General features: G+C 36.2%; 1 protein-coding gene across 1 annotated transcript in view; it reads left to right on the plus strand.

Annotated features, from left to right (window-relative positions):
• Positions 1-12,270, plus strand: part of LOC149021815 (uncharacterized) — a 35,766-nt gene that overhangs the window by 215 nt on the left and 23,281 nt on the right. The window contains exons 1-5 of the mRNA XM_089149993.1: positions 1-216; positions 7,184-7,323; positions 8,851-9,293; positions 9,896-10,105; positions 10,207-10,389. The exon at positions 1-216 is cut by the window's left edge and continues 215 nt beyond it. Coding sequence (XP_089006119.1) covers positions 8,870-9,293; positions 9,896-10,105; positions 10,207-10,379 — 807 coding nt within the window. The 5' untranslated portion in view covers positions 1-216; positions 7,184-7,323; positions 8,851-8,869 and the 3' untranslated portion in view covers positions 10,380-10,389. The remainder of the gene's footprint in view (positions 217-7,183; positions 7,324-8,850; positions 9,294-9,895; positions 10,106-10,206; positions 10,390-12,270) is intronic.

Genomic DNA, 12,270 nt, shown 5'->3' on the forward strand with positions numbered 1-12,270 from the left:
GAAGACCAGATGCAAAGAGGAAAGGCGATTTGTCATACATCCAATAAGCAAGCATGGACTGATATGCTCGCTTGGTTCAATGGAACATTTGGATCCAAAAATGAAAAGTATTTATCGAAATGGAAATTCTGCTAGAGGAGAATTTGTTTGCCTGGGATGAGAGAACGATAAACGTTAACAGCTGATGATTTGGTCTGGGATTCGTATATCAACAAGGTGCATTGCTTGTTCCACTCAAATTTATACAACTTGACTGCGTTGTTGTCAATTAGTCAGTCCCATTTAGTGGTGTTGAGGCTTAGTTGAGCTGAGAACTATACTGTTGTGCAATTGGAACTAACTTGTGCATAAATGTTTAGTTAGAACCTGATGCACAGTCCTTCGAGATTAAAACACTTTTGAACTAGAATGATTTCTGTTTGACATTTAGTTACGCAACTGCTGATGGAAAATATGGCCATTAAGTCGTGTGGTAGACAATAATGATGACTCATTCAAGTTATTATGTGGATAATAATGATGATCCACTAGTAGTAAAGATTTGTTAGATTATTTTATTTTTAAGTAATTTCTGATAACCACCAAAGTTTCTGACTTCCAACTTCTGCACACACTTCACTTCCGGAATTTTTTGGATTCATAGATTGGTTTTATATTTATTTCTCAAGCAATTGAAACCTTGTAAAGAGAGAAAGAGTAGAAAAAAATTTAGATTAATGTTAGTCAAATAACTATATGGTGTTTGCATATAAGAACCGAAGCACAAGGGACAAGGGTTTGGTATGAAGATATGATATTGGGGGAAAAAAAAGAAGAAGATATAATAAATTACCACGTAAAATGTTTTGTTTTTTGTTTTTAATACGAATTTCTTTTACTGTTGTGCCAAGAAAGTCACTTTCGTGTAAAATACTGAAATTAAAGTCATGTGTCATGCAATATCTCACTGAATGCTAGGCAGCTAGCTCAACCTCTTCATGTTGTTAATGAACATGAGCTTTATGTTTTTTTTTCAAATGGACAGCATGTAGGTTTCTGCCTGATTTTATAGCATTTTGGCAGTTTGGTCCAATGTGTAGATGCTATTAGTATGTTAACTATAGATGTAATGAATAAACATGTTTCTTGTTCCTCCTGACCCAGCATTCCATCTTCTTACCAAGCCAAGACTATGGAGGTTACTGATCTATTCTGTTCAACTGTTCAATGTTTGGACAACACGGGCTGTTGACTATTGATAGCTCAGACTGTAACTAGTGATCCTGCATAAATATGGATGATCTTGTGTTGGCTATAACATTTCCAATGATCTGACCACCTGATTTGTTAAAACACTGGTGAGCATGGTTGTCAAATTTCTACTGCTCCCTTGGACTGGGATTGAGACCAGGGCAATCATATGATAGAACTATAAACTTTATTTTCAGTTACTCAGGAAGTCGCAAACTTCCATTACTTGTGGATTGGCTTTAAGATTGAATGAATGAAGGATTCCTAATGGAGAATGCTTCGTATAGAGTCTTAGGTTTTCAATGAAGTTACGGACTTTACAAAAAGTTAGGGGAGGAAAATACATCAACAAAAAGTGTGATTGTTTTGTGAAGTGAATTTTTGTTTTCCAAATCAATGAAAATGACTTTCACTATATTGTGAAAATTGCATATTTTTTTATGAAAAATATACAAAAGATACAAGGCTATATTTCTGATTATCCTTGCTTTCAAAATTTTATCAGAATGTTCCTATTTGTCCCAAAGTTGAGTATTTTTTCTCTTCTTTTCCCTCTTATTGCCCCTATTGCTGAAGTGATCCCTTGATTTATTTGTGGCCTTCTAGGAACCTTCTGAAGCCCCAATCTCATATTGTTCTGTAGCAGCAATGAGAACAGTGCCATAACCAGAACTTATGAAATTTCCTCCCATTTGCAACTAATTGGGGGGGGGGGGGGAAGACTTAGCAAAATGTTGCTGAAACATTCCTACAATTACGTATCTGTGCTGCATGTGCTATGTTCATAGTTGTCAAGGTGTTGCCTAGGCGACGTGACCCTTTTCTGGGTCAAGGCAACCTGGTGTTGCCTTGTTGTCTAGGTGGTGCCTTGGCGCCTTGCTTGGTCTCACCTTGGTTTTTGTTGTCCTCTATTGCCTCGCCTTTCCTTGACATCTATGGCTATGTTAATTCATCTTTGTACTAGGATATTGTTATAGGGATAACTGAACATCAGGTGCCTTTAAACATCCTGTGTGCCATGTCCAAAGTGATAATTATATTTCAGGGTTGCTACAGCTGCGGTCTAGTTTTTGATGAAGCAATCAAATCTTTTCTAGAAGTTTAATATCAGACATTGATAGGGTTTGTAACTTTTCAGGGGAAGGAGCAGTTAGCCAAGGATTTGCAGCAACTGAGTATTACTAGGACAGAGTGGATGCCACCAATGGATCTTTATTTTATTGATCTTATGCTAGTCCAGTTTTAGAGAGGAATAAGATTGATCATACATACAACAAGCAAGCATCGGTGGCACCTGCAATGAGAGGGAAAAGAAGGCCACAAATAACATTACAGTCCTAGAGCAGAATGCTTTTTACTGAGATGAAATACCACTTAAAGTAACAGATAATGATATGTCTGGGATGCTTATATCAAGGTTATAGCATATTAATATAAGTTTTGTAGAATTTCTATGTTGATTGAAGCACCTGCAGCTCAATTTGATAAAAAAAACATTTAGGCACATCCGCTTCATAAAAAAGTCAGATTGTTACTATATTCTCAGGTGCACAATTTTATAAAACAGCTGTCCTTCAAACCAAAGGAGGAGAGGGGAGGAGTAGAAGAGGAAAATAAATAGGTGAAGGAGATGAAGAAATGGCACATCAGCACTGGCTAGGAGCTAGAGCTATGGCACCCAGAACAGCTAGTATTGAATTTGGTAATTTTTTTCTTTTTTATCTAAATTTTTTAAGGTTTTTATGCCAAGAAAATCTACAATTGAAGCTATTTAACTTTTTAAGAGACTTATGGAAAGATCTTCATATGGTTTTTATTGACCTAGAAGTCCGTAGAACGTTAATTTGGCAAGGACAAGATAAAAGAAATTTTGTAATTAAATTTGTGGACATAGTCAAGGAAGAAAATTCGACCGAAACAGGAATTTCGACCTTGCAAAAGGCCCAAATCTCGACGTTTCGGTCGAAATTTCGATCAAAACTGGACACTTTTTCTGAAAATTGGAACTTCAATTTCGGGCCTCATATGGACTCAAAATGATTTGGATTTTTGTATACTACCTATTTCAAGCATAATAAACACAATGGAACTAGTATTTTGTAAAAAACAAAACTATTGAAAATTTATCATTCAAGTATACTAACAAATGATTGGTTCCGACAAGTGCAAACTGTATTGCATACATGCATAGAATCTAAAACATACATGAATTGTTTGGTAGAATGATTACATATACAACAAGTCAACAAAATAAAATGACCGACTAGATCAAGTGATGGTGTCTCAAATATATTAAGCTAAAGCCTATATATCATATATACATAAAATAAAAATACATAATTTTAGAAAATAATTATTAAAATAAAAAAATGAAAAAATGGTAGCAAATAATAAAAAGATAAGTTTAACAAAACACAATTATAGATCATAGTCCTAGGCTAAACATATATTAATTTCAAGGCAATACAAGATCATTTAAGGCATGAACAAAACAAAAATAAAAAAAGGGGAAGTTTGGAACTGTTGGGTGTGGCTCATGCTTCATATTCTATTGTTGCTGGAGTTTCCTTTGTAGTTGTTGTGGCTTAGGAGGTGTTTGGAGGCAAAAAATGAGCAAAAGTGGTGTTTGAAGGCAAAGGAGTAGTGAAAATTAGGTGAAAATGGGATAGAAATCAACAAAAGCTAAGGAAAAACAAGTTGGAATGCTGATATGTCGAAATTTTGGTCGAAATGGTCGAAATAGTCAAAATTTCAGTCTATACGAAACGATATGGATACATTTCGTGCCTACTACTACATTTCGTTTCGATTTGGATTTTTGCAGGCATTTCGGTCGAAATTTAGACCATTTCGATCGAATTTTCTTCCATGGACATAGTTAAAAATATGTATGATGTTTCAATGACAAGTGGAGGATAAGATGATAAATTCCTGATTATAGTTGGGCTACATTAGGGATCATCCTTAAGCCTATATTTTTTGGCACTTATAATGGATGATTTAACCAAAGACAATCAAGATGAGGTTCCTTGGTGTATGCTTTTTGCTAATAATATTTTTTCGGTAGATGAGAGACAAATAGGGATCAAGACAAGTTAGAATCATGGAGAGCAACTTTGGAATCAAAAGGCTTTAAACTAAGTAGACCGGAGATGGAATTGAAAGTCAACCTAAAGGGGATTTTGTCTTTTCTATTAGATAAGCCCAAAATGAATAAAATAATTAAAGCTAGACAAGGGTAGAGGTGAATTTCTAGAGGTTCAATTTAATTGAGTCTACGTCCACTTCTCTATAACTTTAGAGAGATTTCCACTAGTGAATCCCTTTCCATTCAGTAGGTGGGATACAAGAACTTGTGCACAATCTTGATCAAGGCAACGAAACCTTTACAATCTTGATTCAGGGCAAGAGTACCCAATCTCTTATGGATGGGAGTGCCCTTGTGCCTTCACTGTAAGTCCAATCTAGGGATTTGGTATAACAACAAATAAAGATAAGAAAGATGCTGCAGAGAAGAGTGAGGCACAAACCCTTGAATGATTGCAATGGTATGAATAATGCTCTATAGTCTCCTTCGCTTGCTTCTTCTTCTTGTTTTTGCTTCAGGAAGACCTCCTTGAGTTTTAGATGTCAAGCTTTAGATGTAGAGCAAAGGAACTTTAAAGGGGCTCTAGATTCATTGGGAGACTAGTGCTAGGATCACAAGTAATAGTAGGCCAGTTGATGTTTTGGCAATTGTGATTAGGACTATCATTAAGAGCCCTACTTATGGGAAAAAGTTGGGTTTGATTTGGATCCCAACCAATAGAAAGCAGTTGTTGGTTGACCTACTGAAACTAGCGTTTCAAATATAGTTTTTGGAGCTTATCTTGACAATCAACCGATACTTTGAGTGTCAGCCTGTCGGTCAACCAGTAGCCCAGACTGTTGAAATCATGAGGCTACTATTATCTGATGGTTGTGGTTTGATGGTTGACCGAGACTCTGACCATCACCTTTTTAGGACTTTCCAAAATTGATTTTTGAATTTGGTCAACTATCCAAAAGTCTGACCTAATAGTACTTAATGCACATGTATTTTAGATTGCAAAATATATGAAGATGCAATTTTATGCAATTATATGGTGCTGTATGTCCTAGTCTAATTTGGCTTCTTGATTCTTCTTCAGTTTTAAGCTTTTGAAGTGTATCTACGTTTGTAAAGTTCTGATGAGCTCTTGTGTTGATGCCTTCTTTTGTGTTTGGGGACGGCATTCGGATAGATTTAGTGCATTGTATGCTGTTTGGATACTTTTGCTTGTACACCCATATGCATCATATTTGTCATGTCATTCTTTATCTTTCACACAAGTAATATGTTAGTGTACTAGTCTTTGTGTTTGTACTCATCAAACCCAGTGAGGGTAAAGGGGTCATTTCTCAATAAAAATATGTAGTGTAACTTTGATCCTGAGTAGATGGATGATGAGGTGGTGAAACTTGATGAGAAGGAGATTCCATAAAGCAATTATATTAGGTACCTTGGCTTAGTTACAAATAAAGAAGGTTATATAGAGGATTATGTTTCCAAAGAACTAAAATAGGGTGGGTGAAGTGGAGAGGTGCATCCGGGTCTTGTGTGATTGATGTATCCTTTAAAGCTCAAAGGAAAATTCTTTACGACTATCTTATGACCAGCTCTGATGTATGGTCTAGAGTATTGGACTGTTAAAGAAGCATCATATGGATAACCTTTGTGTGGAAAAAGCGAGGATGCTAAGATTGATGAGTGGCAGAAGAAAAATAAGGTTAGGAATGACCATATTAACGCTAGTCCGGTAGTAGCTTTGATAAATGATAGGCTAAAAAGATCAATTGACGTGGCACAACCACGTTCAACGGAGCACCTTAAATGGCGTTGCACGGAGAAGTGGGATTTAGTCTAGATTGAAGGAACTAGAAGAGATAGGGCCAGACCTAAGATAACCTTTGAAGTGTTGAGAAGGATATGCATGGCTTAGGCCTTGTAACATGTATGGCCTCAAATAAAGCTTAATAGAAGGCATGGATCCATGTAGCCGACCCCATTTAGTTGGGATAAGCCTTTTTTTTTTGTTACTCCCTCTGTATGCCCTATGTAATTTTAGAAAAGTATTATTGCTATCAAGCTCCTTAATCATCATATATATTGTCCTCTCTAGGTCATCATAATTATAACTAGAAATAGGAAATATACTCATTCATCTCTCTATCTTTTCCATGTATATTAACTTAAAACAGGGAATTTAGTTTTTAATGAACTTAATACTCTTTATGTAAGGAAGTTCAGGTGAGATACAATCTATTTATTATCCATTTGGTAAGTTCATCACTCATTTAATAATTAAGGTCAATGATGGATACGTGACTGACTTACTGTATTCCCAGGTATTTGATTTTACAAAACAACTGTCTTTCTCTTAGCCAGAAGAGAAGGAGACAAAGAGACAGCATAAACAGCATTGGCTAGGAGCTAGAACTGTCATAACCAGAGCCCCTAGTATTAAATCATGTAATTTTTGTTTTTTCTGACAATTTTTTTTAAAGGTTACTGTGCTAAGAATTTTGTTGTCTACTCTGTGTACCCCCTATATGATTTTTTGAAAAGTTATATCATTGTATAATCCATTGACTGTCATGTGTATTGTTACTTATGTTATTACCGTTCCGTAGAACTGTGGTTCTCTCTAGGTTCATGATGATTATAATTACAAATAGGAAATATCATAACTTGTCTTACTATCTTTTCCATATATAGTAACTTAAAAGATGGAATATAGGTTTGAATGGTCTTAAGACTCTTTAAATAAGGTATTTTAGATGAGATACAATCTCATAATTACCCATATAGGAATTTCATCATTCATTTAGTAAGGCCAACAAGAAATACGTAATGTACTTGCTATATTCTCAGATATTTAATTTTACAAAACAGCTGTCCTCCTTTTAACGAAACGAGGATGAGGAGGAGAAGAGGAAGAATAAATTGAAGAAGAAGAAGACAAAGAAACAGCACAGAAACGGCATTGGACTAAAGAGCTAGCCACTGCACCCAGAACTCCTAATTAGAATCTGGTAATTTTTTCTTTTCTGAGCTAAATTTTTTAAGGGTTATGTGCTAAGAATTTTGTTGTCTACTCTCTATGTTTGCTCTATGTGGTTTTAGGTTCTTTCTCTCCTTGCAGGGAGATTACTTTGTGCTCTTTGTCCCTTTCCTTCTTCCTCTGCCTCTCTTGCAACTCAGAGAAGGACCAAGTTCACCGATGATGGCATAGACCCATCTGAGTGGATATCATTAATTTGATGTAGTGACTAAGGTTTCCTTAGATAATGGGTAGGAAGAATCCCTTAAACAGTGGAAATCCTGTGCCATCATTAATTCCCATTTGAGGTTAGGAATCAGGAATCAGATTGGTAACTCAGTTCAATTGGATCGGAATTGTCCTGGAGTGATCATGATTCCGGCAGATCTAATACGATTAATTGACTCCGAGGAACCCTAGAATCAGTGAGTTTTGAGATAGATGGCTTTTTGTAAGGTTATCAGAATTGATCTCATTTGGATCTGTATTGGCTGGGATTGATTTGATCCCCTTTCTGTGTTTTTGAAATATTGTTTTCAATCATATTATACAAGATCAAAATACCCTTCCCCATGCTAATGAAAGGTTCAGATCTTTATTGGGAGATGATTCCCTTCTCACTATGAGTGTAGAGAAACATAGGTCATCAATATATCAACTGGGGGAATAAGACTGTAAATATCCCCCCTGCCCTTCTTCCTTGTGAGGTAAACCTGTTGACGTTGACTCTTTCACTTAGGGTTGTAGCACCACTCCATTCCTTCAATCTTAGATGAACAAGACTATGAATTTGTGGTTTTCTGGCAGCAGAGATCCAGACGGAAATCAGATAATAATCCATTGGTGAGTATCTACCTAAAATTGGTTTTGACCAGTTAGTCTTTGTTGATCCTTAATTTATTGATTAAGTACTGTTTTTTGTTTATATTCTGATGAGGAATGTTTAAAAAAGTCAATTGCTCCTTAATTGGGGTTCCTAATCAATATTGTTTTAGGAGGGTTTGTAAGTTTGCCAAATTTTTTGGTCTATCGAATCCAATTAATAAAGAAAACTAAATTATCTCAACATTGAAAATTGATCAGCTAATAAATGACTGGTTTGGTTATGATTTAGATTGTAAAATTATTGGCTTCTTCATGCTCCCGTTTTTCCATGTTTGTATTAAGGGAGGGGTCTCTGAACTGACTGTGGAGGTTTCACTAGTATCTCCCCCCCCCCTCTCTCTCACTGATGTGTTCCATTGTTCCTATGCATGGATCCTTTTAGCACTCGTCATTGTGTTCCCTATACTGCTTGCTCAGAGAACAAGGAATGAAGAAATTTTATCCTATCATTGTTCACGTTTGCACAATTGGGGATCTTGGCCATGGATCTGGGACTTGGTTCAAGAATCAACCATTAGGCAATGCCATTTATTTTCCATTCTTACCTGTTGATATGTTTAAATCCCTTCCTATTGATAACTTTAAATGATATTGATGTTGATGAATCTAACTCTGTTTAATGGAAAATGTCAAGTGATTGTTGCTTTGATAAGATGGAAAAAGTAGATAGCAAAGAAGAAGCAAGAGACGGAGCAGAAGTCATCAACGATGCTACACCAAGATCATCAGGTCACCCCGTTACTTTTGTACATGGCAGTGGTAGTCGTAATGTCTCACCATCATCAGGAAATACATTTGGAATAGGTATTCTTCCTTTTGATCTTGGTCACAATCAGAACCGAACTACTGGTGAACGAAGCAACATTAATAATTTCCAATACCATAGCTCCTCAGCTTATGCAACTGCAGCAAATATCAATTCCTACCGTCGCACAAGAAGTGTGTCATCTGGCCAATACAATAGTATCTCACATGAAGCACTGCCTGTTGGTCATTCAGCTGAGAATTTGAACGGTGCAGCTTTCAGTAAGCCAAAAGCATTTGTCTATGGTAACAGTAGTTTCCAAGCTCCTCCAGGTAAGCAAAGAATGGCCCATGACATATTAGCATGTCAAATGATATACTATTGTATCATTGTGTGTGCATGTTTGTGTGTCTGTTTGAGAGAGGGGTCTTATTCATACTGTATCATCTTAATATATAGAGGAACTACATTATTGAGGAGGATAGAGAATTTCAGGGTCAAGAGAGTGCCAGTAGTCTTGTACTATCCCAATGTGTAGATCATTTCCTTAATGACAACAAGTTGCACAAAGGTGTACTAGTTGGTATGTTCAAATATGAGTATATGACAACTGAAAGGTTTAAAATTTTGCTACATTACATGTTAAATGGGGAGCAAATTTTGTGGATGGGTAGATCCTAAGGCACCCATGCCTACTTTTTAATTTTCATGTTAAAGCCTTGAAACTAGGAACTAAAGGAGGGCACATGCATGTGTGGGCATACGTAGAAAATTTTTAAATTTTGATACATTACTGCTCCAGATGTAATAATTTCTTTAAAGGTGCCATAAAGGTTTGGTTCTTTGATCATTTTATTTAACCTTTTGTGTATATTTGTAGCTATTAATTATTATGTGACTACAGTAACCGTTTTTGCGTAATTCTCTAATGCAGCTAATGATGGGCTCAAGCTAATTGAAAATATTGCTGATACCTTAAGTCCTGATGAAGTGAGACATCTCCTATTCCAAGGGCACGAAAATGAGCACATTGCTCACCCATTTCTCAATCCAAACATCGGGAATAACTTTTCATCAACCGAAGTGCCCCAGAATGATATTAATGTCAGCCATCATCAATTTCCTCTGCGTCCTCAACTTACTGGTATCATCTCTTCATCCTCTCCAAATAATATTAGCGTTTTATGTTTTGCATTTCTTATTGAGTTTTGTGTTTGATAACTTGTACTTTATTTGGTTTTGCAGATCTGAGAACTTGTTGCATATACTGTTACCAGAATATCTCTAATGGGAATGCAACTGTTACAAGACGCTCATGTGGCCATTATTTCCATAACAATTGCTTTCATCTTCAACCTGAAGCCATGAAGCCTTTCTGGATCAAGAACTGCCAATTCTGTCAACTAGAAAAGCATTAAAGAAATTGAGGTGGTTTTGAAGCTGGATATGGGTCTCTTCTTTATTTGCTTTTATTTTTCCTTTGGTTCCTTTAAGATAAACTATTTTCGTTCGTTATTGGTTTTCGAATCAGTCAAATACATTTTAGATGTTGGAAGCTTATAGCTTGTGAACAAGTTATTGTGGGGTCTTATATTGAATAAAATTGTGTTATTTTATCAGATTAAACTGCATATGTTTCCAAGAAAGAAATATTTAGATAGGATTAGAATTTCATTGCAGGTTTTAAATATAAATAATTTGTTAAATGATGAGTATTTCATCTCTCATTCATAATGGATTTCAGTAGGTACAATCTTTTTGATTGTTGGCATTTCTGTTGTTGTCTGCTTCTCCGGTAAACATGCTTAGTTTTTAATAAATTTATTAATTTTTTTGTCTACTGACCTCCATTTGTAGCCAAACGCATAAGCTATGTGTTTATTTTTTTCCCCTGTTTTTCTAATTTCTAGTTCATGCATAGTTGTCAAAATGGTTTTTTGAGGCCAAAGAGATTGTATGCTTTTTCCTCTAAAGGAGAAAAACATATGATTTGGTCAATCAAGTGTTGCTTTTGCATTCTGAGTGACACCTTCATAGACCTTGAACTGAAGCAGTAAGTACACTTTCTGATTCTTTTTCCCTCAGGCCCATCATCTTCTACATACTCTTTCCACCACCCTCCCTCCCACAAAAAAAAAACAACCCTTTCACCGGATTTTTATTTGCAGCAGCCGCTGCTTCCAACAGTGTTGATCGCGCCACGTAGTCAAAATATGATCGAACGGTTGAGAATCAAATGGTGGAGGTTTACTTGTAAATACTATTTTTTATTTTTACATTTTAAGGGTTTAAAGTTTACTAATCTACAAAATCAGATGCCTCATTTACCCGACTCCCAAATGCCTATTTCGTGTCCGAAATTGTGTGCACATGGTCTCATTATTTTCTGATTTCTGCTGGGTTCATGCATTCCTTGCAAGTTCACTTGCTGAATTCATGACTCCAGTTGCCTCTCATCTTGTACTTGTTCACTATCATAGCTGACAGTGTTGGGTTGAAGAGACTACAGTTCAGCACCAGCACACCTATGTCTTTAGGCCTCACTCTTGTCTTCTCAAACAGTTTGTCTACGGCACCGAACATCACAGTCAAAGCCTCCGCTCTCCCTTCCTATATTGTCGCACAATTCTCTGGCGACATAACTACTTTCGGTATGTACGACTCGTCTCCAATCCCTGACGCATCTAAGATCCCCTTCTGTAAAGCCAAGCTTGCCTCATCGAATTTTCCAGATTTTCTTACTTGTACTATGAACTCTTCCTTTGGTATTTGCATTTGTTAATTCAGTTTCAGTAATGAAGGGAAAATTGAAGGAAGAGGTCATGTTCGCCAATATCAAAATTCATTGTTTTTTTTTCCTCCAAGATTTCATAGTGACAGTGACTTCCCAGTCTCTCCACACTCACTCAGGTGAGATTCAGAAGGGGCAGAGGATCAACAGACGGCTATTGTTGAACAACTCCAGAATCGTAAAATGAGGGATCAATTTTGTAAATTAGTAAACTTTAAACCCTTAAACTGTAAAAATGAAAAATAGTATTTTCAAGTAAACCCCCGCCATTTGATTATCATCCGTTTGATCATATTTTGATTACATGGTGCAATCAACATTGTTGGCAGCAGCCAGCAGCGGCTGCTGCAAATGAAAATCCCCTTTCACCTCTCCCCCCAGCCCCAACGTTGTATGTCATCATGTTATGAGTTGTAAATCTATGATTTAAGTCTTTTAACCCCCTTTTTTCCCTTTATGTCTATAACTTCATTTATGTCATCATGTTGTGAACTGTAATCTGAGATTTTAGTCGTTTA

The sequence above is a fragment of the Hakea prostrata genome, chromosome 3 (assembly GCF_041222555.1).
Source record: "Hakea prostrata isolate BN-2017 chromosome 3, UWA_Hpros_2, whole genome shotgun sequence".
Lineage (NCBI taxonomy): Eukaryota > Viridiplantae > Streptophyta > Magnoliopsida > Proteales > Proteaceae > Hakea > Hakea prostrata.